The sequence below is a fragment of the Mobula hypostoma genome, chromosome 5 (assembly GCF_963921235.1).
Source record: "Mobula hypostoma chromosome 5, sMobHyp1.1, whole genome shotgun sequence".
In the NCBI taxonomy this organism is placed as follows: Eukaryota; Metazoa; Chordata; class Chondrichthyes; order Myliobatiformes; family Myliobatidae; genus Mobula; species Mobula hypostoma.
In genome coordinates this window covers 13,547,033-13,574,438 of record NC_086101.1, presented here as the reverse complement: position 1 = coordinate 13,574,438, position 27,406 = coordinate 13,547,033, and the positions used below count along the sequence as shown (strand labels likewise).

The 27,406-nt window shown below is 52.1% G+C and overlaps 1 protein-coding gene across 3 annotated transcripts in view; it reads left to right on the top strand.

Moving 5' to 3' along the window:
• Window positions 1-26,995, top strand: part of LOC134346619 (early estrogen-induced gene 1 protein-like) — a 43,365-nt gene extending 16,370 nt beyond the window's left edge. For all 3 annotated transcript variants that reach the window (XM_063048061.1, XM_063048060.1, XM_063048062.1), the window contains exons 3-11: window positions 291-320; window positions 7,059-7,175; window positions 9,486-9,532; window positions 14,060-14,211; window positions 17,283-17,381; window positions 19,345-19,522; window positions 22,796-22,917; window positions 23,950-24,019; window positions 25,259-26,995. In XM_063048061.1, the coding sequence (XP_062904131.1) occupies window positions 291-320; window positions 7,059-7,175; window positions 9,486-9,532; window positions 14,060-14,211; window positions 17,283-17,381; window positions 19,345-19,522; window positions 22,796-22,917; window positions 23,950-24,019; window positions 25,259-25,304 (861 nt within the window). In that variant the 3' untranslated portion in view covers window positions 25,305-26,995. The remainder of the gene's footprint in view (window positions 1-290; window positions 321-7,058; window positions 7,176-9,485; window positions 9,533-14,059; window positions 14,212-17,282; window positions 17,382-19,344; window positions 19,523-22,795; window positions 22,918-23,949; window positions 24,020-25,258) is intronic.
• Window positions 26,996-27,406: the final 411 nt, after the last annotated feature.

Genomic DNA, 27,406 nt, shown 5'->3' with positions numbered 1-27,406 from the left:
CAGCTCCTGTTCCGTGGTTATTGGACTCCTGGACGGACCTCTCATCGAACAAAGGTGAACTCTCGATCTCCCAGCCCACCTCGTCGTGGCCCTTGCACTTTACCTGTCTGCCTGCGCTGCCCTTTCTCCACAACTGCAGCACTCTATTCTGTTCTGTTACTATGATGGCCTTGTCTGGAGTGAACTGTACGGATGGTGCACAAGCAAGGCTTTTCATTATATCTTAGTACGGGTGACACTAATAAACCAGTTCCAGTCTATGTCTAACTCTGGTTCCTCTGTCTCCACAGGAGCTTAAAGGAGGAAAAGCCTTCATTAAGGTAAGAGCCTGTTGGTGGTGGAGGAGAGTTTCTGCTTTTAAAAGAGATTGGCTTCATTTGCTCCATTTACATCGAAACATGCAGTGAACTACGTCGTTGGCGTCAAATCCAATCGGCAAGGTTTGTGCTGGCGGGTGGGGCAGCCTGCGAGGGTTGCCAACGTAGTATGCCACAACCCATTAACCCTAACCTGTCTGCCGTTGGAATGTGGGAGGAAACCCACACGCGGAGATCCTACAAACTCCGGAATTGACAGGATCTGGACCCCAGTCTCACATTTGCTGCTGTAAACCGCTACGTTAGTGGGCAGTCTGTTTGAGCCTTCTGGCTTGTTGGGAGCTAGGTGGACCGTGTCAGAGAGAGGGGCTGTGTTGGATATATCGGCACTGTCCTATGACTACTCTCAGGCTCACAGGCCCAGTGACTCCAAATGATGTCCACACCCCTGGTAGACCAGGGAAAAGATCACAACAGGAGCAGAGCCTGGGGTACTCTCGGGAGCCACTTCCGGATTGATTCGGATTCAGATCGGTTTCTTGTCACGTACACCCGGGTGCAATGGAATTCCTTGTTCACGTGAAGCTCACGGAGGAAACGTGGTAACAATAAGTGTAGCAAATAGCACAGAACTGCAGAATGGGGCAAAGGAGACACGGGAGACGGCCGATGCTGGGACCTGTGGCAACACGCAATCTGCTGGGGGAGCTCGGAGCGTCTGTGGGAAGGAAAGGAATTATTGGCCTTTCAGGCAGGGTTTCGACCTGAAGCCTCGGCAATTTCTTTCCTCCTGCAGGTGCTGCTCGATCCTCCGAGTTCCTCCCGCAGGATGCCAGAAGGGTGCCAGGGTTGGACTGCGGTCTGAACTAGTGCAGAATGAAAGGCTGGAGTTCTGGTGAAGAGTCTCGGTCCGAAAGGTCAACTCTTTATTCTGCTCCGTAAATGCTGCCCAAGTTGCTGCGTTCCTCCAGCGTTTTGTATGGTTTGCTTATGTTTGTTAGCACCTTCAGAACTCTCGTGTTCTGTGATCTCCCTTGTTAATCGTACTTCTTCAGCTTTTCCACTTATCACCTCCCAGCTTCCCCTTCACCCTCCTCCTCCCCACCTACCTCCCAGCTTCCCCTTCACCCTCCTCCTCCCCACCTACCTCCCAGCTTCCCCCTTCACCCTCCTGTACCCCCACCTATCACCTCCCAGCTTCCCCTTCACCCACCTCCTCCCCACCTACCTCCCAGCTTCCCCTTCACCCTCCTCCTCCCCACCTACCTCCCAGCTTCCCCTTCACCCTCCTGTACCCCCACCTACCTCCCAGCTTCCCCTTCACCCTCCTCCTCCCCACCTACCTCCCAGCTTCCCCCTTCACCCTCCTCCTCCCCACCTACCTCCCAGCTTCCCCTTCACCCTCCTCCTCCCCACCTACCTCCCAGCTTCCTCCTTCACCCTCCTGTACCCCCACCTATCACCTCCCAACTTCCCCCTTCACCCTCCTCCTCCCCACCTACCTCCCAGCTTCCCCCTTCACCCTCCTCCTCCCCACCTACCTCCCAGCTTTCCCTTCACCCTCCTCCTCCCCACCTACCTCCCAGCTTCCCCTTCACCCTCCTCCTCCCCACCTACCTCCCAGCTTCCCCCTTCACCCTCCTCCTCCCCACCTACCTCCCAACTTCCCCCTTCACCCTCCTCCTCCCCACCTACCTCCCAGCTTCCCCTTCACCCTCCTGCACCCCCACCTACCTCCCAGCTTCCCCCTTCACCCTCCTGTACCCCCACCTATCACCTCCCAACTTCCCCCTTCACCCTCCTCCTCCCCACCTACCTCCCAGCTTCCCCCTTCACCCTCCTGTACCCCCACCTATCACCTCCCAACTTCCCCCTTCACCCTCCTCCTCCCCACCTACCTCCCAGCTTCCTCCTTCACCCTCCTCCTCCCCACCTACCTCCCAGCTTCCCCTTCACCCTCCTCCACCCCACCTACCTCCCAACTTCCCCTTCACCCTCCTCCTCCCCACCTAACTCCCAGCTTCCCCCTTCACCCTCCTCCTCCCCACCTACCTCCCAGCTTCCTCCTTCACCCTCCTGTACCCCCACCTATCACCTCCCAGCTTCCCCTTCACCCTCCTGCACCCATACCTACCTCCCAGCTTCCCCCTTCACCCTCCTGTACCCCCACCTATCACCTCCCAACTTCCCCCTTCACCCTCCTCCTCCCCACCTACCTCCCAGCTTCCCCCTTCACCCTCCTGTACCCCCACCTATCACCTCCCAGCTTCCCCTTCACCCTCCTCCTCCCCACCTACCTCCCAGCTTCCTCCTTCACCCTCCTGTACCCCCACCTATCACCTCCCAGCTTCCCCCTTCACCCTCCTCCCCACCTACCTCCCAGCTTCCCCCTTCACCCTCCTCCTCCCCACCTACCTCCCAGCTTCCTCCTTCACCCTCCTGTACCCCCACCTATCACCTCCCAACTTCCCCCTTCACCCTCCTCCTCCCCACCTACCTCCCAGCTTCCCCCTTCACCCTCCTGTACCCCCACCTACCTCCCAGCTTCCCCCTTCACCCTCCTCCTCCCCACCTACCTCCCAGCTTCCCCCTTCACCCTCCTGTACCCCCACCTATCACCTCCCAGCTTCCCCCTTCACCCTCCTCCCCACCTACCTCCCAGCTTCCCCCTTCACCCTCCTCCTCCCCACCTACCTCCCAGCTTCCCCCTTCACCCTCCTGTACCCCCACCTACCTCCCAGCTTTCCCTTCACCCTCCTCCTCCCCACCTACCTCCCAGCTTCCTCCTTCACCCTCCTCCTCCCCACCTACCTCCCAGCTTCCCCCTTCACCCTCCTGTACCGCCACCTACCTCCCAGCTTCCCGCATCACCCTCCTCCTCCCCACCTACCTCCCAGTTTCCTCCTTCACCCTCCTCCTCCCCACCTATCTCCCAGCTTCCCCCTTCACCCTCCTGTACCCCCACCTACCTCCCAGCTTCCCGCATCACCCTCCTGTACCCCCACCTACCCCCCAGCTTCCCCCTTCACCCTCCTGTACCCCCACCTATCACCTCCCAGCTTCCCCTTCACCCTCCTCCTCCCCACCTACCTCCCAGCTTCCCCCTTCACCCTCCTGTACCCCCACCTATCACCTCCCAGCTTCCCCCTTCACCCTCCTCCTCCCCACCTACCTCCCAGCTTCCCCCTTCACCCTCCTCCTCACCACCTACCTCCCAGCTTCCCCTTCACCCTCCTGTACCCCCATCTACCTCCCAGCTTTCCCTTCACCCTCCTTCTCCCCACCTACCTCCCAACTTCCCCTTCACCCTCCTGTACCCCCACCTACCTCCCAGCTTCCCCTTCACCCTCCTCCTCCCCACCTACCTCCCAGCTTCCCCCTTCACCCTCCTCCTCCCCACCTACCTCCCAGCTTCCCCTTCACCCTCCTCCTCCCCACCTACCTCCCAGCTTCCCCCTTCACCCTCCTGTACCCCCACCTATCACCTCCCAGCTTCCCCCTTCACCCTCCTCCTCCCCACCTACCTCCCAGCTTCCCCTTCACCCTCCTGTACCCCCACCTATCACCTCCCAACTTCCCCCTTCACCCTCCTCCTCCCCACCTACCTCCCAGCTTCCCCTTCACCACCCTCCTCCCCACCTACCTCCCAGCTTCCCCTTCACCTCCTGTACCCCCACCTACCTCCCAGCTTCCCCTTCACCCTCCTGTACCCCCACCTACCTCCCAGCTTCCCCTTCACCCTCCTCCTCCCCACCTACCTCCCAACTTCCCCTTCACCCTCCTGTACCCCCACCTACCTCCCAGCTTCCCCCTTCACCCTCCTCCTCCCCACCTACCTCCCAGCTTCCCCCTTCACCCTCCTGTACCCCCACCTATCACCTCCCAACTTCCCCCTTCACCCTCCTCCTCCCCACCTACCTCCCAGCTTCCCCCTTCACCCTCCTGTACCCCCACCTATCACCTCCCAACTTCCCCTTTCACCCTCCTCCTCCCCACCTACCTCCCAGCTTCCCCCTTCACCCTCCTCCTCACCACCTACCTCCCAGCTTCCCCTTCACCCTCCTGTACCTCCACCTACCTCCCAGCTTCCCACTTCACCCTCCTCCTCCCCACCTACCTCCCAGCTTCCTCCTTCACCCTCCTCCTCCCCACCTACCTCCCAGCTTCCTCCTTCACCCTCCTCCTCCCCACCTAACTCCCAGCTTCCCCCTTCACCCTCCTGTACCCCCACCTACCTCCCAGCTTCCCCCTTCACCCTCCTGTACCCCCACCTATCACCTCCCAACTTCCCCCTTCACCCTCCTCCCCACCTACCTCCCAGCTTCCTCCTTTACCCTCCTCCTCCCCACCTAACTCCCAGCTTCCCCCTTCACCCTCCTCCTCCCCACCTACCTCCCAACTTCCCCTTCACCCTCCTCCCCACCTACCTCCCAGCTTCCCCCTTCACCCTCCTCCTCCCCACCTACCTCCCAGCTTCCCCCTTCACCCTCCTGTACCCCCACCTATACCTCCCAGCTTCCCCCTTCACCCTCCTCCTCCCCACCTACCTCCCAGCTTCCCCTTCACCCTCCTGTACCCCCACCTACCTCACCTCCCAGCTTCCCCTTCACCCTCCTCCTCCCCACCTACCTCCCAGCTTCCTCCTTCACCCTCCTGTACCCCCACCTATCACCTCCCAGCTTCCCCTTCACTCCCCACCTACCTCCCAGCTTCCCCTTCACCCTCCTCCTCCCCACCTACCTCCCAGCTTCCCCTTCACCCTCCTGTACCCCCACCTATCACCTCCCAGCTTCCCCTTCACCCTCCTCCTCCCCACCTACCTCCCAGCTTCCCCCTTCACCCTCCTGTACCCCCACCTATCACCTCCCAGCTTCCCCCTTCACCCTCCTCCTCCCCACCTACCTCCCAGCTTCCCCCTTCACCCTCCTGTACCCCCACCTACCTCCCAGCTTTCCCTTCACCCTCCTCCTCCCCACCTACCTCCCAGCTTCCTCCTTCACCCTCCTCCTCCCCACCTACCTCCCAGCTTCCCCTTCACCCTCCTGTACCCCCACCTACCTCCCAGCTTCCCGCATCACCCTCCTGTACCCCCACCTATCACCTCCCAACTTCCCCCTTCACCCTCCTCCCCACCTACCTCCCAGTTTCCCCTTCACCCTCCTCCTCCCCACCTACCTCCCAGCTTCCCCCTTCACCCTCCTCCTCCCCACCTACCTCCCAGCTTCCCCCTTCACCCTCCTGTACCCCCACCTACCTCCCAGCTTCCCCCTTCACCCTCCTGTACCCCCACCTATCACCTCCCAGCTTCCCCTTCACCCTCCTCCTCCCCACCTACCTCCCAGCTTCCTCCTTCACCCTCCTGTACCCCCACCTATCACCTCCCAGCTTCCCCCTTCACCCTCCTCCCCACCTACCTCCCAGCTTCCCACTTCACCCTCCTCCTCCCCACCTACCTCCCAGCTTCCTCCTTCACCCTCCTCCTCCCCACCTACCTCCCAGCTTCCCCCTTCACCCTCCTCCTCCCCACCTACCTCCCAGCTTCCTCCTTTGCCCTCCTCCTCCCCACCTACCTCCCAGCTTCCCCCTTCACCCTCCTCCTCCCCACCTACCTCCCAACTTCCCCCTTCACCCTCCTCCTCACCTACCTCCCAGCTTCCCCCTTCACCCTCCTCCTCCCCACCTACCTCCCAGCTTCCCCCTTCACCCTCCTGTACCCCCACCTACCTCCCAACTCCCTCCCTCCACACAGGTGATTGTGCCTGTCACAATAAACCGGATTTGGACTGAGCTCAGTTGCAACTTTTTTCGTGCTTTTTGCTGTATTTGTTGTTGTGTTTTTAAACGCTGTGTACACTGTTGATTCTGTGAGCTTCAAATGAGTAGGGAATTACATTGGTGTAGATGGAAATAAGGTCAAGTCCGTAAGGCAGAGGAGGAGAATCAGGCCACTTGAATCCTCTCAACGCTATTCCTTTGACAGCCTTACTAATCAAAAACCTGTCAACCTCCACCTTAAATACACCCAATGCCTTGCCTTCTACTGCCGTCCGTGGCAATGAACTCCACAATTCACTGACCCTCTGGTTAAAGAAATTCCTCCTCATCTCTGTTCTAAAGGGACATCCTTGACATGCCCCTCTGGTCCTAGACTTCCTCACTATTGGAAACATCCTCTCCACATCCACTTTATCCAGGCCTTCCAATATTCAATAGGTTTCAGTGAGATACCCTGCCATTCTGAAAAGCTCCAGTTGGTACAGGCCCTGAGCCATCAAATGCTCCTCATACATTAAACCTTTCATTTCCTGTATCATTCCTGTGAACCTCCTCGGGATCCCCTCCAACGCCAACATGTCCTTTCATAGATATGGGCCAAAACTTCCCACAGTATTCCAAACGCGTTCTGGCTAATGTTCTATAAAGCCTCTGGTGATGAATGAGTTAACCGAGAGCCCTGCAGCGCTCCCTTGCCCTTCCTGTGGTGTTGGATTCTGGAGCGCAGTTTCGAATCTGTAAATGGGGGAGAGTGCAGTCCACTGGACTCTGGGGATGGGACTGGGTGAGGAGGGAGGGCTCTCTTTGGTCAGGAAATGTCTTAATGCATGCATTACTAAATGACAATAAAAGAGGACTGCGTGTCTTCATAATCTAATCTCAGGGCCATGTGTCGGCCCAGGTTTTGGCTGGTCGTACCCCTATTCCTAATCTCCCTCTTGCTCCTCTCCTCCTCCCCACCTGTAGCTGGGCTTCGTAGACCTGAACCTGGCCGAGTTTGCCGGTGCCGGGTCCACTGCTCGCTGCTGCCTGCTGGAGGGCTACGACACCAAGAACACGCGGCAGGACAACTCCATCCTCAAGGTGAATGGGAGGGAGGGCTGCTGATCACCGGGATGGGGCACGTCTGGAAGAGGGAGCCCCTTTCCCAAAGGATGAGCGTGGTTGGGATTAATGTTGAGGGCTTGTGGAGGAGTAGAGAGATCAAGCAGGGGGATCTCGAGTGGATTGTACCTGTCAGTCAGGGCTGCCTTTATTCAGAGGCACAGAGATGCTAGAAATCTGAAGCAACACACACAAAGGTCCTGAGGAACTCAACAGGTCAGGCAGCATCTGCGGATTCAGATTTATCACGTGCGCATTGAAACATACAGTGAACTGTGTCATTTGTGCTGACAACAAACACACCGCAGGGATGTGCTGGGGGCAGCCTGCAAGTGTCACCACACATTCCAGCACCAGTGTAGCATGTTCACAGTGTTCAGCAGAACAACACGGGGGAAAGAACAAAACAAAATCAGACAACAGGAGAACAATCCCCCTTCCCATTATGCATGCACACACGTACACGCATGCATGTATACAAACACGCACTCACACACAGGTACCCACATGCATGCACGTATACAAGTACACGCACTCACACACGTATACACGCATGAATGCACGTATACACACACACACACACACACACACACACACACACACACACAATAAGCAGTTGATGTTCGTTGACAGTTAATCCTCTCCATAGATGCTGCCTGACCTGCTGAGTTCTTCCCGAATTTTGCGTGCATTGCTCCATTTATTTGGCCTCCACAGAATTCTCTGCGTATTAAGGGGAATTAAAAAAAAAAAATTCCTGTAAATTGGAATTTTCACCTTGAGTCAGTGACTGTCTGAACCTGACGTTCCCAGGGCACAGGGAGCAGGGGCCCTGGAGAGTGAGTCAAATCCAAAGTCGAAGTGGAGTTTATTGTACACATGTGTACAGGTGCAATGAAAAACTTACATTCAGCAGCATCACAGGCTCTCAGCACTGGAGACACAATAATCGCATGAAAAAACATTGTAAATTATAGAAGAACAAACACAAGTAGAACAGCAAAAAGACAGTGTATTGCAGTGCAAGGTGGTCGTGGTGTTGGTATACCGAGACGGTGATTAGGGTTGTGCAGGTCGGTTCAGGACATTTACAAAGACAGGTGTGAGAAAAGGGCCCGAAGGATCATTGGGGACCCGAGTCACCCCAACCACAATCTATTCCAGCTGCTACCATCCGGGAAACGGTACTGCAGCATAAAAGCCAGGAACAACAGGCTCCGGGACAGCTTCTTCCACCAGGCCATCAGACTGATTAACTCATGCTGATTGGAGTGTATTTCTATGTTACATTGACTGTTCTATTTATTATAAATTACAACGATTGCACATTTAGACAGAGACATAACGTAAAGACTTTTATTCCTCATGTATGTGAAGAAATAAAGTCAATTCAATTCAGTTCAGGAACCAAGTGTTTGAAGGGTAGTAACTGTTCTTGAGTTGGGTGGAGTGGGACCTGAGCATTCTGTACCTCCTGCCCGATGGTAACTGCAAGAAGATGGTGGAGGGTCTTTGATGTTGGGTGTTGCCTTCTTGAAGCAGCACCTCCTGTAGATGGTGGGGAGAGATGTACCTGTGATGTACTGGGCAGAGTCCGCTGCTCTCTGCAGCTTTTTGTGTTTGTACACATAAAAATTGCCGCAGCAGAGGAGATGTAACTAGACAGGATACCTTCAACAGCATACCTGTACAAGTTTGTAAGAACGTTTGATGTGTCCGGGAGACACAGGATGACATTTTAGTTTAAGTTTTGCACTATCATTATAAAGTTCCTTGTTTACAAATGAGTTATATATTGTATATCCCACCTTTGTCTCCTGTGAGATGCTACAATTGCCTCAGAAAGAGGAATTAAAAAAACAGATTTGGTAAAGATCAAAACTCTACATTGTCCCAACAAAAATCGTCGGTGTTAAGTGAGGTTACATTGATCGACCCTTGTCGCTGTAACCCTTTAGTTGCAACCTGTGATGCTTTGGAGCCAACATTGACATTATCCAAGCTCTAAGATGAGAAAGGAGGTGATTTACTGTCCTTTGGATGGGGTGGAGGAAGGGTGAGAGGCTGACACATGAGGAATACTTGAACAGCTATATTTGTGAAATTTCTGATGAAAGGTTCTTGTTTCTGCCCCCCCCCGTCATTTTTCCCTGTCTGTACCTTTGCCATTTTTTGTTGAACTGTCTGAATTTTACAATTGTGTTCCACTTGTCATTGATTCTTTCTGTCTCATCTTCTCTTGGCCTTGTTTCTTCACTCATTTTGTCTGCTCTTCTCTGCCTCTCCCAGGTCTCCATCAGTATGCAGTTATTGTTGGGGGATCCATGCTTTAAGACGTGAGTACCGACCTGTCACTGCGCTCTCCTTGTTTTGACAGTTGTCTGTTCTTCTCCACATTTTATCGTATTTGTTTTACCATCGCCGCAGACTTCAGCTCTTGGTTCTGTTGCATTTCTGTGAATGTGGAGGAGACGTTTCAGTCCATTGAGTCTGTCCCGAAACTTAGAACAATCCCATTTCCCCCCCCCAATGGGGTTTAAGAAAGCGGCTCACCCCCCACTCTCTCAAAGGATGGGGACAAAATCCTGGCCTGACAGCTTGCTAAAATAAATAAAACTGAGCCCACGTTTGCCACTTCCCACCTGCCCAGTTTCCCAGGGGAACTGATAGAGGCCATTTAGCCCACTGAACCTCTCCTGGCATTAAATAACTTCCTGTCCTGACTTTTACCACCACTCACGATGCCCGCGTGGAATTTGCACGTTCTCTGCGGATGCTCCGGCTTCCTCTCACGTCCCAACTGTGTACAGGCTGGTAAGTTACTTGATGTCTGTGATTTAACCCACACCGTAGGTTAACAGGAAAAAGAGAACCGATAGGGAGTTGGAGATGAAGAGGTTGCTGGACTCGGGAGCAACACACACATTGCTGGGGAAACTGGGTCACAAGCACGAGATGCTGCATATCCAGAGTAAAACACACAAAATGCCAGAGGAGTTCAGCAAATCAGGCAGCATCTATGGAGAGATTCAAGATTCAAAGATTCAAAGATTCAAAAAACTTTATTGTCATTCTAACCATACATCAGCTCTGCAGGGCAGAATGAGACAGCGTTTCTCAAGGGCAGTGCAATCATAACATAACAAACGCAACACGAAATAATAAACATAACAATAAATAGTAAAACGCAACAGCCACATGTCAGTTAAAATCAGTTATAAGTGTCCAGTGCAAGTTAAAAGTGTCCAAAGCAGAGTCAGGTGGAGCAATAAAGAGGCGACTTTTGGAGTCCAGACCCGTAATGTCTCTGCCCGAAACAATGACTCTTCATTCCTCTCCATAGGTGACTCCATTGCCCCCAGCCTGTGGCCTTGCGGTGTGGCGGCCAAAGTTCCTGCTCTGCTCGGCTGCGTCTGTCAATGGTGCGGTGGCCCAGATCAATGCAGGGTGACCGAGTGGGCAACAGCGCCACCCACTGTCAGTCCACGGAATGACACCCAGCTGCGAGGTCATTCACACCGAGTTTATTGTCAAATGTACATGTTCGCACAGATGCAAAGCATCAGATACACAGTATACACAAGAAAAAAGTAACATGTTAAGTGTAAATGATACAAGAAAGAGAACAATTGGAACAAAGTAAAAATCTTCGTTTATAAGTCCATAAGACATAGGAGCCATTCGGAGATTACAGTGCAAAGTGGTCATAGTGTTTCTGTATTGAGGTGGTGATTAGGCTTGTCAGGAGCTGAATAGTTGAAGCTTTTCTTGATCCCGGTGGTGTGGGACTCCAGGCCTCTGTACGATGGTATCTGCAGGAAGATGGCGTGGCCGAGGTCTGTACGATGGTATCTGCAGGAAGATGGCGTGGCCAGGATGGTGGGGATCTTTGATGGATGTTGTCGTCTTGAGGCATCGTCTCCCGCAGATACTATCAGTGGTGGGGGGGGGGGGGGATGTGCCAGAGGTGTACTGGGCTGGGTCCCCTGCTGTCTGCAGCTTCTTGCTTTCCTGTGCATCGTATATCAGGCAGCGATAAATCTAGTCAGGATACTTTCGACAGTACAGTTAGAGCGTTCAGTGCCAAACCTCCTAAGATGCTGGCATGCCTTCCTTGTGAGTGCATTTACGTGCTGGGCCCAGAGCAGGTCATCTGCTATATTCACACCCAGGAATTTAAACCTGCCGACTCTCTCTGCAGCCACTGCCCCAATGGAGACATTATCCCCATCCTGAAGTCGATGCTCAGTCCTTTTTCCTTACTGACATTGAGCGAGAGTTTGATGTCGTGGCATCACTGGACAAGGTGACCTGTCGCACTCCTGTACGCTGATTCATCACTGCCGTAGAATCGGAGTCACTGCCTTATATGCTGTGAAATGTGTTGTTTTGCAGCAGCAGTGCAGGGCACAGACAGAAACAATCAGAAATTACAAACTTCAAAAAGAAAGTGTGATGGGTTTGTGCACGTTCAGAAGTCTGACGGCAGAGGGGAAGAAGCTGTTGCTGGGTCACATCTGAGTCTTCAGGCTCCTGTAGCACCACCCTGATGGTAGTAATGAGAGCAGGGCACGTGGTGAGGGACCTCAGACATGAATGCTGCTGTCTTGAGGCACTATCTGTTGATGTCCTCAGTAACACGGAGGTTTGTGCCAGTGATGGGACTGGCTGGGGTTACAACCCTCTGCAGCCTTTTGTGATACTGTGGTTTGGAGCCTCCGGCACCGACTGTGATGCATTCGGTCACAATGCTCTCCGTGGTGCACCTGTACAAATTCTTAACTTTTTTATTGAGATGCCATGCAGAAAACGTCCTTCTGACTCAGCAATCTCCGAATTAACCCTAGCCTAACCAGAGGATCATTTACAACAACCGGTTAACCTACCAACCAGTTTATATAGGCATCCGTTAGTCTCATGAGACCATGGATTTGCGCCTTGAAGGGTTTCCAGGGTGCAAGCCTGGGCAAGGTTGTATGGAAGACCAGCAGTTGCCCATGCTGGAAGTCTCCCCTCTCCACAACACCGATGTTGTCCAAGGGAAGGGCATTAGAACCCATACTGGCAACACACATCAAAGTTGCTGGTGAACGCAGCAGGCCAGGCAGCATCTATAGGAAGAGGTGCAGTCGACGTTTCAGGCCGAGACCCTTCGTCAGGACTAACTGAAAGAAGAGTGAGTAAGAGACCCATACAGATTGGCACCGGTGTCATCGCAGAGCAATGTGTGGTTAAGTGCCTTGCTCAAGGACACACACGCTGCCTCAGCCAAGGCTTGAACTAGCGACCTTTAAGTCCCTAGACGAACGCCTTAACCACTTGCCACGTGCCAACACTACCAACCAGAACATCTTTGAAATATGGCAGGAAACTGGGGCACCCAGAGAAAACCCATGAGGTCACGGCGAGAACGTACAAACGCCTGCCAGGCAGTGGCAGGGATTGATATCGGGTTACTGGTACTGTAAAGCATTGTGCTGACCACTACGCTACCACGTCTCTGGTGACGTAGCAAATCTCTTCAAGTCCCGAATGAAGTGCAGCGCCTTCGTCCAACAGCAGTGGTGTCAGTGAACCTGTGATTCAAGTGATGCGCGACAGCTCCTTGAGTGCCAGCATTTTGTTTTCTTGCTCGTGGTAGACGTAGACTATTGTGGCCAGATTTGGGCCCCAGGTCTAAGAAAGGACGTGCTGGTATTGGAGAGGGTTCAGCGGAAGTGTATGAGAATGGTTCTGGTCATGAAAGGGTTAATATATGAGGAGTGTTTGGCTCTGGGCCTGTACTCGCTGGAGTTTAGAAGAATGGGGGCAGATCTCATAGAAAGCTATTTTATACTGAAAGGCCTAGATAGAACTGATGTGGAGACGATCTTTCCTCTTGTGGGAGAGTCCAGGACCAAAGGGCACAGAATACAAGGACAACCTTTTAGAATGGAGATGAGGAAGAAGTCTTTGGGTGTATTTAAAGCAGATAGAAACATAGAAAACCTACAGCAGAATACAGGCCCTTCGGCCCACAAAATTGTGCCGAACATGTCCCTACCTTAGAAATTACTAGGCTCACCCATAGCCCTCTATTTTTCTAAGCTCCATGTACCTATCCAAAAGTCCCTTAAAAGTCCTTATCGTATCTGCCTCCACCACAGTTGCCGGCAGCCCATTCCACGCACTCACCACTCTCTGCGTAAAATCAATACCTCTCATCAGTTTATATGCCTCTATCAGGTCACCTCTCATCCTCCGTTGCTCCAAGGAGAAACGGCTGACTTCACTCAACCTCTTTTCATAAATCATGCTCCCCAATCCAGGTAACATCCTTGTAAATCTCCTCTGCTCCCTTTCTATGGTTTCCACATCAACAAATGTTGACCATTTCTTAATTAATAAGGGTGTCAAAGGGCAAAAAAAAATTAGAAAACGATTGGTTGCTTCTGGATTTCCAGTGTCTGCAGAATCTCTTGTTTTCTGTGCACATCAGAACATACAGTGAAATGCGTTGTTTGGATCAAATCAAGACAGCGAGGATAGTACTGGGCCGCCCGCAAGTGCCCCACACTTCTGGCACCAACAGAACTTGCCCACAACTCACTAACCCGAACGCCTTGGGAATCTGGGAGGAAACCGGAGCACCCGGGAGCAAAGCTGTGAATGTACAAACTCCTTACAGACAGTGGTGGGAATCCAGCCCTGATCGGTAATCACTGGCACCGTAAAGTGATGAAAATTGGGTTGAGAAGGAAAATAAGTCAGCCATGATTGAATGGCAGAGCAGACTTGATGGGCTGAATGGCCTAAATGAGCTCCTGTGTCTTGTGGTCTTGTTATCTGCGCTGCTGATCAGTATGTGTTACTGTTGTCTCCAGACCACCGTCCAGTGCCAATCTGAGCACGGCCGTGGGGAGCGAGGGAGGCCTGGAAGCCGATTGCAAAGGCGATGCAGGGAAGGAGAGGGGGGCTCTCCGGAGACCCAGCACTCTGAGGCTGCCCAAGTGTCGCTCACTCATCATGGGGTCAGGTAAGGGAATCCGGCCATGAGTGAATTCAGCAACAGCCTGTCCCCTTGGGATGTGACCCACTGTCCCGCCCAGTCCCAGAAAATCAGGAGGGGTGGACATAAGGTGAATGATCAGTCGCCCTCAGGTAGGGGCATAGGTATGGAGTGAGAAGAGAAAGATTTAAGCGGAACCTGAGGGGCAACCTTAGGGATATCGGGCAAACACAAGCACATGGGACTAGCTCAGGTTGGCCTCTTGGTCAGGATGAACCAAAGGGCCCATGTTTTTGTTAAATAGCACTGTGAAACCCTCTGGGACCGGGTGCGTAGTGGGTCACACACTGTCCTCTTCCCCCTCTGGGACTGGGTGGGGTAGTGGGTCACACACTGTCCTCTTCCCCCTCTGGGACTGGGTGGGGTAGTGGGTCACACACTGTCCCCTCCCCCTCTGGGACCGGGGTGGGGTAGAGGGTCACACACTGTCCCCTCCCCCTCTGGGACCGGGGTGGGGTAGTGGGTCACACACTGTCCCCACCCCCTCTGGGACCGGGTGGGGCAGTGGGTCACACACTGTCCTCTCCCCCTCTGGGACCGGGGTGGGGTAATGGGTCACACACTGTCCCCTCCCCCTCTGGGACAGGGTGCGGTAGTGGGTCACACACTGTCCCCTCCCCCTCTGGGACAGGGTGGGGTAGTGGGTCACACACTGTCCCCTCCCCCTCTGGGACCGGGTGGGGTAGTGGGTCACACACAGTCCCCTCCCTCTGGGTCCGGGTGGGGTAGTGGGTCACACACTCTCCTCTTCCCATCTGGGACCGGGTGGGGTAGAGGGTCACACACTGTCCCCTCCCCCTCTGGGACCGGGTGGGGTAGAGGGTCACACACTGTCCCCTCCCCCTCTGGGACCGGGTGGGGTAGTGGGTCACACACTGTCCCCTCCCCCTCTGGGACGGGGTGGGGTAGTGGGTCACACACTGTCCCCTCCCCCTCTGGGACCAGGTGGGGTAGTGGGTCACACACTGTCCCTGGGGTAGTGGGTCACACACTGTCCTCTCCCCCTCTGGGACTGGGTGGGGTAGTGGGTCACACACTGTCCTCTCCCCCTCTGGGACCGGGTGGGGTAGAGGGTCACACACTGTCCCCTCCCCCTTTTGAACTGGGTGGATAGTGGGTCACACACTGTCCTCTCCCCCTCTGGGACGGGGTGGGGTAGTGGGTCACACACTGTCCTCTCTCCCCTCTGGGACGGGGTGGGGTAGTGGGTCACACACTGTCCCCTCCCCCTCTGGGACCGGGTGGGGTAGAGGGTCACACACTGTCCCCTCCCTCTGGGACCGGGTGGGGTAGAGGGTCACACACTGTCCCCTCCCTCTGGGTCTGGGTGGGGTAGTGGGTCACACACTGTCCCCTCCCCCTCTGGGACCGGGTGGGGTAGAGGGTCACACACTGTCCTCTCCCCCTCTGGGACCGGGTGGGGTAGAGGGTCACACACTGTCCTTTCCCCTTCTGGGTCTGGGTGGGGTAGTGGGTCACACACTGTCCTTTCCCCTTCTGGGTCTGGGTGGGGTAGTGGGTCACACACTGTCCTTTCCCCTTCTGGGTCTGGGTAGGGTAGTGGGTCACACACTGTCCCCTCCCCCTCTGGGACCGGGTGGGGTAGTGGGTCACACACTGTCCCCTCCCCCTCTGGGACCGGGTGGGGTAGAGGGTCACACACTGTCCTTTCCCCTTCTGGGTCTGGGTGGGGTAGTGGGTCACACACTGTCCTTTCCCCTTCTGGGTCTGGGTGGGGTAGTGGGTCACACACTGTCCCCTCCCCCTCTGGGACTGGGTGGGGTAGAGGGTCACACACTGTCCCCTCCCTCTGGGTCTGGGTGGGGTAGTGGGTCACACACTGTCCCCTCCCCCCGTCCCCTCCCCCTCTGGGACCGGGCGGTGTAGAGGATCACACACTGTCCTCTCCCCCTCCTGGGCCGGGTGGGGCAGTGGGGAGGGTCTCTGTTTCTGTCTCTGTCTTAAGCACTCAAATGTTTCACCTCCGCCGCTTGTGGAATTGGCTCAATATCTCCACGCTAACCACTGCGTATCCATCTACACTAATTCTGTTGACTGGCACTCGTTCTGTAACCTTCTACACCTGACTGAAGTCTTCATCTACATACTTAAAGTTGTAGGCTCATATAACACAGAAACAGGCCCTTTGGCCCAACATGTCCATACTGACCCCAGAGCCGAACAGCCCTTTCGTCTGTGTTTGCCCAACTCTGTCTAAACCCTCCAAACCATGTACTTATCCAAATATCCTTTAACTGTTGTCATTGTACCTTGCTCAACCACGTCCTCTGGCAATTGTAGCATGTATGAGTAGCCTGTGCGTGAAATTTCCCCTCAACTCCGTTTTTCAATCTTTCAATTTAAACCCCTGCCCTCTTTTTTTTGTTCCCCTTCCCTGGGCAAGGGGCTGTGTGCATTGACCCTTAATGCTGTGAGGGTCTCTGCCTCCTGCCCCCTCAGGCAGTGTGATCCAGATTCCCACCCTGTTCTAGTGGGGGGGAAAGTCCCCCCTTCAGATCCACTGTGAATGTCTCCCTCCTCTGTCCCCAGACACTGCCACCTCGTGGAGACACCTGTGCCTTTCACCCTTTTGTGTGGTGGGGTAGCACCCTCTCTCTTGCCTTATAACACAAGAGGACAAGAAGTCAGAACAATCCCATTAGTCCTATCCCCCGACTTGTATCCCTGTTTTCCTGTTAACCATCTCCCTCGTGTGACCCTCAAGCTGATCCTCCTGCCGCCCACTGACCTCACTACCCCAAGGGACAGTTTCCAGTGGCCAGCAGTCCACTCGGTCTTGATCTGGGATGTGGGAGTGGGGTGGGGGGGGGGGTGTGTTTAAAACAAAAAAGTGCCAGAGGTGGGGATCGAACCCCGGAACTGTGGGACGGCTACAGCACCACCCACTGCGGAGCTCTCCCCCTCCCCTTGTGACCCCTTCCAGCCTCTTGCTGCTTATTCCCTGGCACTGCCCACAGCCCCTCCCGCTCTCATTGTATCCTCTATTTCCTGCTCCCCCTCCCCGGGCATCGGTGAAGATCTGGACAGTGCAGGTACACCTCCAGAAGAGAGCGGCTACAGCCGGCGGACCAGGAGCTCCACCTCCAGCTTCGGCAGCCTCCATTCCAAAGTCTCCGGTGAGTGGATCCCGGGAATCAGAGAAAACTTACAACGATGCTGCTGGGACTTGAGGACCTGAGGTCTGTAAATGCAGTGGTCCCCAACCACTGGTAGCGGGCCGCAAAGCGTATGCTACCAGGCTGTGAGGAAACGATATGAGTCAGCTGCACCTTTCCTCATTCCCTGTCACGCACTGTTGAACTTGCAAAAACCTACCAAATCATACCAAATAACACATAAAACCTAAAATAACACTAACATATAGTAAAAGCAGGAATGATGTGATAAATACTCAGCCTATATAAAGTAGGAATAATGTATGTACAGTGTAGTTTCACTTAACAGAATCGAGAACATTAAGTCAAAACCGATTTGTAGAGGAAAAAAAATAATTGGCACGTACACGCATGCGCACGTCACGTATGCGCACAGGTGCCCACGCAAGGCTTCATGGTTATGATAGTCTTTATCGGGGAAAACACAAGTGTCCCGTATTTGACAGCTACTCTTGTCCCTTATTTGGGAGTGAGATAGTTGGCAATCCTACTTGAACTCCTCCCCCCCCAACTCCCCCGTTGGCCGGTCGGCAAGAATATTGTCAATATTAAACCGGTCCGCAGTGCAAAAAAGGTTGGGGACCCCTGTTCCAGGGAAATGTTGAATGTTGAAACTTTACTCCCTGGAGCTTAGGGCAGTGAGGGGAGGTTTGGTGGAGGTATACAAAACTGAGGGGTATAGATTCATGGAGGTTTTTTCCATGGAGAACTAGAGGCTATAGGTTAAGGGTGAAAAGTGAAATATTTAAGGGGACATGAGGGGGGCTTCACGTGGAGGGTGGTGGGAGTGTGGAACGGGCTGCCAGCGGAAGTAGTGGACGCGGTTTCGAGGAACATTTGTGCAAAGTTTGGATAAGTACATGGATGGGAGAGGCATGGAGGACTATGGTCCAGGTGCGGATAGGCAGAGTAACAGTCCGGGGTGGATTAGATGGGCTGAAGGGCCTGTTTCTGAGCTGCCTGTGGGACGGAACGGATGGGAATAAGTCTCTGGCTGGAGTGCAGAAGCAGATGTTGACCCAGCCTTTGGGATTCTGGGTGGGATTGGCAGAGGAGGTGCTGGGTGAGGTGGTGGGTCAGTGGTGGTGACCAGGACTGAGGACCTTTATTAGGGAATGTGCATGGATGCATCCACACAGGAATTCATGGGGAACATAGAACAGCACAGGCCCTTCAGCCCACAATGCTCGTGCTGTACACGATGCCAAATTAAGCTATAATAGACACAGGAGATTCTGCAGAGCCTAGAAATCCAGCGTAACACATGTAAAATACCAGAGGAGCTCAGCAGGTCAGGCAGCATCTACAGAGAGAAACAAACAGTGGACGTTTTGAGGCCCGAGTCTTCATCAGGCCTGGAAAGGAAGGGAGTAAACACCAGAGAAGATGATAACAGGGAGAGGAGGAGGGGTACAATCTGGAAGGTGATAGGTGAGGGAGAAGAAGGTGGGTGGGTAGGGGATGAAGTGAGACGTGTGGCAGTGGTGGCGAGCACATGATTGAGGAGTTGGAGAGCAGCTGAGATTTTTAAAAATATAAATAATTAAAATTTGGGAATCTCTAAATATTATGTAAATCTAGGAAAGTTCATAAAATTCTGTATTTGTACAGAATTCTAATTCAGTTTAAAATCTTAAAATCACTTAAAATGTAAAATGATTAATCTGTTTATCCTATTGTCAATGATTCTGTTCAAGTGTGTCATTCAGTGGTACATACTGTATGTACACCACCAAATGAAACAATGTTCCTCAGGACCAAGAAACAATACGCAGTACATATAGCAGTAATAATAGAACATATAATAATAAAATATATCCTGTGCAAATCTGTTAGAATTTAACAAATCTATGCTGGTTAATGTAGCCTTGTGGAGCTTTGCATACTCGGCTGACGTTCTGTTCCGCCTGCTCATTCGCCTCAGGTTATAGTTCCGAGCACTCACGTTGCCTGTCAGAGCCAACCCGAAGGAGGAAGTTCTCGTCCAGTAGCAGTGGCCTGTCGTCAGGGCCCAGCAGTGCAGCCGAAATGGAGGCCACCGCCAGGGAGGTGGTCTTCGAGAAGCCGCCTCGCCCTGTTCGACCCCCTGATCGGTTTTCGAGGTAAGAGGACTGCTGGTAGAGCTAGCAGTGGAGAAAGTACTTAAAATTACAGCGAGATTGTTTTAAGTTCAAACTTACAGTCACACAGAGTACCTAAGCTTACGACAGTAAGTACAGTCACAAAATATAACGCAGTGGTCGGCTAGTTGGACCATTGGTTAATCGGGGCAGACGCTTATTTCAGACAACTTCAGTGAACAAAATAATTACGAAAGCAGCCAGGATTTTCCTTGTTTATTTAGGGCTCTGTGCTGCCTAATTTGGACAGGAGACCGTTGCCGGACAGTTTCAAACTCGCATTAGTCGTGTGCACTTGTGTGTCCTTTAGGCACTACATCATGCTTCAGTGAACGGTTTTTAAATAGAGTTACTTCTGTGTGTTTGTGTTCAAAAAGCAGTGTTTTTTTTTTGTCACTGATAGTTAGCGAGAAGTGAGCAGTAAGACAATTCAGAACTGTTCTGCTCACTGTGGTTTCAAACGTTCAGGCTTGGAGATGCCAGAAGCAACCTGGAGTTACATTAAAACTAATTCACTATTTCAGTAAGCTAGGAACTACGAAGAATTAAGGTATTGACGATCATCTTGAATGTTACCTTTAGTCCCCACGGGGACACTCGCCTCTCACCTGTGAATCCAAGTAGCCGTTTGTGTGTGACAGTAGCCACACCCTTCAACAGGTGAGGGGCGGCGGTCTCCCAGCCTGGCGAGATGGGGGCGTGCCTGTCCTCGCATGTAAAGTCAGCTCCAGTGGTCTGGGCGGATGAGACTTACAGTATCCAACAGCCAGGAAGGTGATTCTGCGACACGACATGGAGAGCAAAGGGCTTGGTGAGGCACAGGTCATTCATTGCAACCCCAGTCATGATATCTACTCATATCACTGGACCCGGATTTGTGGTGCAGAGAGAGTGGGACTGCCCCAGTGAAATGCTTTTCCCCTTTTTACAAACTCTCCCACACAGGTTTCCTGTAGATTTGTCAGACAACCATCAGGGGCATTGGGAGTGTTCTAAGTTGTTATATATTTTATTTAAGAACATAATTTGTTACTCCGTTAAATGGTAGTTTGTCTTTTGTATATCCTTTTAAACTATTTCCATGAAACTTCAGCTAATTGGGACAGCAGCTTGACTGGGCCAAGATATACTGGTCCTGATGTGTCCCAGTTGACTGGAGTCCAGTGCATCAGCACAAGTCCCTGGTGTATGGCCTGAAGTACATGGGATGTGCTGGAGCCGCGTTTCTGCGAGGCTCCTCTCGCAGCGGGTCAGCCGCAGACAACCCAGCTTGTCTTCCATGGAGAAGCAGCTGCACCGGCTGATGTTGGAGTTGATGGCTTTGGGGCCAATGTGCTAACAGAGTTGGAGGGGCAGGAAGTGTTGAGGAAGCAAGGAGATTGCAGAAGAACTTGGACACGTTAGGAGAATGGGCAAAGAAGTGGCAGATGGAATATCGTATAGGGACTTGCAGTGTACGGTCATGCACTTTGGTAGAAGGAATAAAGGTGTAGACTATTTTCTAAATGGGGAGAAAATTTAAAAAATCAGAGGGGCATAGGGACTTGGGAGTCCTTGTGAAGGGTTCAGGATTCACCTAAAGGTTAACTTGCAGGTTGAATTTGAGGTAAGGAAGGCAAATGTAATGTTAGTGTTTATATCAAGAAGACTAAAATGTAAAAGCCAGGATGTAATGCTGAGCCTATATAAGTCGTTGGTTAGACTGCACTTGGAGTATTATGAGCCGTTTTGGGCCCCTTATCTAAGAAAGGATGTGCTCGCTTTGGAGAGGGTCCAGAGGAGGTTCATGAGAATGATTTTGGGAATGAAAGTGTTAATATGAGGAATGTTTGATAGTTCTGGGCCTATGCTTCCTAGACCAGTGGTCCCCAACCTCCGGGCCGCAGACCGATACAGTGCCGCGAAGAATGCAGCAGTGGCCGGAATGCACCCAGCACATCCTTAAGAAAAAAGCCGAAATAAGCAAGCTGATTGATTAGGTGCCACCTGGCACGTAAATGTTGGTCTAGATCAGAGGTGACGCAATCAGCAATCACCTCTGATCTGGGCCGACATTTACGTGCCAGGTGGCACCTAATTAATTAGCTTGTTTATTTCGGTTTTTTTCTTAAAGATGTGCTGGGTGCGTCCCGGCTACCGCTGCAGCCCTGCATGCTTCGCGGCAGTGTTTCGGTCTGCGGCCCGGAGGTTGGGGTCCACTGCACTAGAGTTTAATAGAACGAGGGGAAATTTGATTGAAACCTATGAAATATTGATAGGCGTAGATAGAGTGGAGATGGAGAAGATGTTTTCAGTAGTGGAGAAATTTAGGACTAGAGGACGTAGTCTCAGAATAGAAGGATGTCCCTTTAGAATAGAGACGAGGAGGAATTTCTTTATCCCACGGGTAGTGAATCTGTGGCTGAGGAGGCCAAGTAGTTGGGTGTATTTAAAGCACAGTTTGATAGGTTTTTGATTAGTCAGGATGCGGGCAGTAGTACAGTGCTGGTGGGTCACTCCGTTACAACAGAAATAAATTTTAAAAAATGCAAAAGAGGAATAGTGAGGTGGTGTTCATGGTCCATTCAGAAATCTGATGACAGAGGGGAAGAAGCTATTCCTAAACATTTGAGTGTGGGTCTTTGGGCTCCTGTACCTCCTCCCCGGTGGTGGTAATGAGAAGATGACGTGTTCTGGATAGTGAGTATCCCTTGTGATGGATGCCGCTGTCTTTAAAATGTCCTCTATGTTGGGGAAGTTTGTGGCTGTGACGCAGCTGACAGAGGCTCCAATCCTTTTCATGATTGTGTGTATTGGAGTCTCCTAACCAGACGGTGATATAACCAGTCAGAATGCTCCCCACAGTACACCTGCTAGAGTCCTCGGTGACATACCAAATCTCCTCAATCTCCTAATGAACTATAGCTGCTGTCTTGCCTTCTTTGTGATTGCATCAATATGTTGGGCCCAGGATAGCTCTCAGAGATGTTGATGCCGAGGGGCATGAAACTGCTCACACTTTCCACTGCTGGATCTGCAAAGAGGACTGTGGGTGTTCTCTTGACTTAACTTTCCTCAATCAATTCCCTGGTCTTGCTGATGTTGACTGCAAGGTTGTTTTCATTGCATCACCACTCAACCAGCTGATCTATTTTGCTCCTGTACGTCTCCTTGTTGCCATCTGAAAAGTAGTAACTTGAGGGAAGTGCCTGCACGATTCTCCTTGACGTTGTCCGGGTTGTTTGCTTCGTTAATTTGCGTCTCCCTGCCCCACAGGCGGAAGAACCAGGCCCTCGAGAGTTACCCATCGTGGATCAGTGACACCAGGGTCAATGCGGACGACATCGTGGAGAAAATCGTGCAAACCCAGGACTTCACGGACACCAGCAACTCAGAGGGTAGGTAGTAGCAAAGGAATTGGAATCAACTTCCAATGGGTTGTGGGGGGGGGCGGTGTGCTGTTGCCCATTTTAATCAGCTGGTATGGTCATGTTGCTGGGACTTGAGGACCTGAGTTACAGGGAAAGTTTGAACAGGTAAAGGATTTTATTCCCTGTAGAGAACGAGACATCCTTTAGGCAGAAGGGGATGTATCTGTGGAATTCAGACAGCTGAGGAGGCCAAATCATTGGGTATATTTAAAGTGTAGGTTGCTAGGTTCTTGATTAGTAAGGGTGTCGAAGGTTATGGAGAGGAGGAAGGAGAATGGGGTTAAGAGGGCAGCAGTACAGTGCAGGTGTAACACCAAGTTTCTCCCAGCTAGTGTTAGTGCTAGTGCTGTTGGGCGAGAGGCTATGTTTCTTTGGGGCAAGGGGATCGTTGTATTCTCCGGGGTGACAGGGATGGTGCTCTTGGGGAGGAGTTGGAGGATGTGAACCTAGAGTGGAATGTCCAGTTTGTAACAGGGAGGGGAAAATGTATCCCTCACTAATGTACCAAGATACAGTCAAAGTCAAGTTTATCGTCACGTACACATCTGCACAGGTGCAATGGAAGACCTACTTGCAGGAGCATCACAGGAAACCGGCATTAAATACACAATGTTCACAAGCAAAACACAAATTAAACGTTCAGGAGTCTTATAACAGTGGGGTAGGGGCTCTTATTGACCATGGTGGTATGTGTTCTTAAACTTTTGTATCATCTGCCTGATGGGAGGTGGGAGAAGAGGAAACATATGGGGTGGGAGGGGTCTGTATTACTGAGCCCGCGAGAAGGGGAGGCCATTTTGTGCGATGGACTGGGCTGCGTTCACAACTCTGCAGTTTCTTTTCATCTTGGTCAGAGCAGTTTCTGTGTCAAAGGTGAGATGTGGGTGGGGGGGAGGAGAACAGTGTTGTGGGGTTTGTGATGGGGGTGGGGCTGTAGTTGGCGCTGTGCTGAGCTGATGCGTCCTCGCTGCCTCGCTGACCGTGGCTGGTGTTTTGCAGAGAGCGGACTGCAGCTGTTCGTGGGCCGGGACGGATCCACCTTGTTTGGTGGCGTGCAGCTGAGTAACAGGTGAGATCTCCGCCCCATGCTCCCCGTCACCCTGTCTGCGTTTCCATCTAGTCTGTGGGACCCACGTAATGTCGCCTCTGTCGGGGAGGGGGAAATCAGAGGACAAGGGGGGTCCCGCCATCCGACCTTGCCAATTCTGTCTGCCCCATTTCATCACCCCCCCTTGTCATATCATCCAACCCTGTCCATCCTGTCATGTCACCTTCCGTCCCCTTTGGTGTTCTGTCTGACCATTCCCCACTCCTCCCTCCTGTCTGTACCGAATGTGAAGTCAAATTAAACTAATACTCTTCTGCCTGCATGTCATTTTAAGGACAGTTTCTTTATTTGTCATATGTACATCAGAACAATATAGTGAAACGGAGAGATTCTAGGAAAAATGGTGCATAGTTCCCTGAAGGTGGAATCTCATGTGGATAGGGTGGTGAAGAAAGCTTTTGGTATGCTGGCCTTTATAAATCAGAGCATTGAGTATAGGAGTTGGGATGTAATGTTGAAATTGTACAAGGCATTGGTAAGGCCAAATTTGGGGTATTGTGTGCAGTTCTGGTCGCCGAATTATAGGAAAGATGTCAGCAAAATTGAGAGAGTACAGAGAAGATTTACTAGAATGTTACCTGGGTTTCATTTCCTAAGTTACAGAGAAAGGTTGAACAAGTTGGGTCTTTATTCTTTGGAGCGTAGAAGGTTGAGGGGGGACTTAATAGAGGTATTTAAAATTATGAGGGGGATAGATAGAGTTGATGTGGATAGGCTTTTTCCATTGAGAGTGGGGGAGACTCAAATAAGAGGACATGAGTTGAGAGTTAAAGGGCAAAAGTTTAGGGGTAACATGAGGGGGAACTTCTTTACTCAGAGAGTGGTAGCTATGTGGAACGAGCTTCCAGCAGAAGTGGTTGAGGCAGGTACGATGTTGTCATTTAAAGTTAAATTGGTTAGATATATGGACAGGAAAGGAATGGAGGGTTATGGGCTGAGTGCAGGTCGGTGGGACTAGGTGAGAGTAAGAGTTCGGCATGGACTACAAGGGCTAAGATGACCCATGTCTGTGCTGTAATTGTTATATGGTTAAATGATCCCATAGTTCCTGCCTCTTTGGCCATCCCAGTGCACCCTGGCCTAACTCTCTCTCCGTGCTGCAAAACAAATACGTGAGGATTTTGAACACAGTTGGGAAATCTCTCTCCCTGGTCTCATTCATCCCATCTCACTGCCGCTCTCATTTTTCCCCCCACCCAGGCACTCTGTGAGTGACTACATGCCAGTCATAATTGGCAGTCGCTGAAATGGAAGACCGTCGTGGGATCGTGCTGTGCACCTGTCCCAGTTTCCGGGCAAGCATCGATTGGGGGTGGGGGGGTGGGAATGCCGACCAGGAGGAGGGCAGGCTGGGGTTGCGGGTACAGCTGGTTCCTTGCATCAGCCAAGTGGGCCAGTAGGAAGCTGGGTCTCCTGCAGACCCCACCCAGCCACGACAGGCTGGTGCTTTTTTTTGGCTCCTGAGCTCCCTGGGCTGGCCGAGGGGGTCGGGGGTCGGGGGTCGAAGGGGAATGAATGTCCATGATCGACACTAGGTACGGCAGATGCTGGAAATCTGCAGAACACACACACACACGCAATGCTGGAGAAACTCAGCAAGTCAGCCTGCATCTCTGGAGGGGGGTAGGCAGAGACCCTTCGTCAGGATTGGAAAGAAAAGGGGCAGAGGCCAGAATAAAAAAGTGGCGGGTCTTTCTCATTAATTGCCCATCATTATCTCCCTCTGCTTCCTGTCTGATCAGATTCCTCCTTCAGCCTTTTACCTCTTCTACCTATCACCTCCCAGCTTCTTAGCATCTACCCTCTCTCCCCCCCCACCCACTTTCTTATTCGAGCTTTCTCCCCCTCTTTTCCAGTCTCAATGATGGGTCTTGCCTCAAAGTGTTGACTGTTTATTCCCCTCCATCTATTCTGCCTGACTTACTGGTTTGATATTTTTGTATGTGATGCTGAATGTCTGTGGGTTTCTGGACAAGAGCCCAGACTTCTGGTCTATTAACTGGAGACACTGGTTCAGATCCCACTGTGCCATTCAAGCTAACTCAATTCAGGATAATTTATGTAAAGTGTGTACTTCTCAAAACACTTAATTTCTGTAACCATTACGCAACTGGATTGCTGGTCTTAATTGCTCTTCCGGGTTCACTCGCGAGGCCTGGCTAGGACCTCAGCCACAGTGGTCGAGGGCAGATTACCTCCTCCCTCAGTCCAGGGGTAAATGGGGATCAGAAATAAATGTGATAATAATGACCACTTCCTTTTCACTGAGGGACTCAAATCTAAATAAGAATGATATTGCTCAGGAAGTGGTTGTCCCTTCAGCCCATCGCCCAAACTAGCCCTTTGGCAGAGCCATTGAACTAGTTCCCTTCCATCTCCTCTTCCTTGGAGCTTTTTGTCCCATTCTTTAAGTTAGTGGACTGGAGACAATAGGAAAACTATTCCAGCAGAAAGGAATTTACTCCCTCACCCCCTCTCCCATCTCTCTGATCCAGCATTACGATTCAGCCAGGCACACCAACAAGGTCAGTGTGATGGTCCTTCTGGCTAATTTTAACTGTATTTGCAGGATCCTGCCAATGTTGTCCTTTAGACTGGTGTAACTTGTGGGTCTCCGGTTGGGTTAGCCTGGTGAATAAGCCAATTTTGCACCTTTCTTGCTCTGGAAGTCCAAGCAGAACCTGCAGGGGCTTCCAACGTAGGTACAGGAAACGGCCTGTGCCCGAGCTCAAATGTGTCTGTCGCCGTGGTGCTGAGCACTGTGGCCTGGAGCTCGGCGAGGATGTCTGGGAGAAGAAAAAGCTGGCCGTGTGCACAGCCCGGAGTGAAGTGCCTGTGAATTGACAACTGTGTACGGTTTGGGGGTGGTGTGGATGGAAAATGTGTATTTAACACAAAGATGCAGATCTTAATATATTTTGATATGCAATTCATTGCGTGTGTGTGATTTGTCAACTCAATTTGCACTGATGGGTGTGGGAATGTTGGCAAGCTGTTCATTGGCCGAGGCGCCAAGGAAATGCAGAGGGTGTTTGGAAGTGTCAAACCACACCAAGTTCTATCACTGTCTTTGTACCCCATGACTGGGTCATCCCTGGGGTTGATCTCCAGTGCCCAAACTCTCTTTTCACCCCCGCCTCCACACCTTGAGTCAGAGTCACACAGCATAGACAGATCCTTCAGCCCCACACCTCTATACACATCAGCTAGCACCTGTCAATACTCAATGGTCATACCTTGTCAGTATGGGGCACCCAAGCAACACAAGGGAAGTGGGTATGATTTGCAATACAGCCAAGCCAAGATACAAGATCTCAGCCCAGTTGAGGCCACCAGGCCACTGGAGCT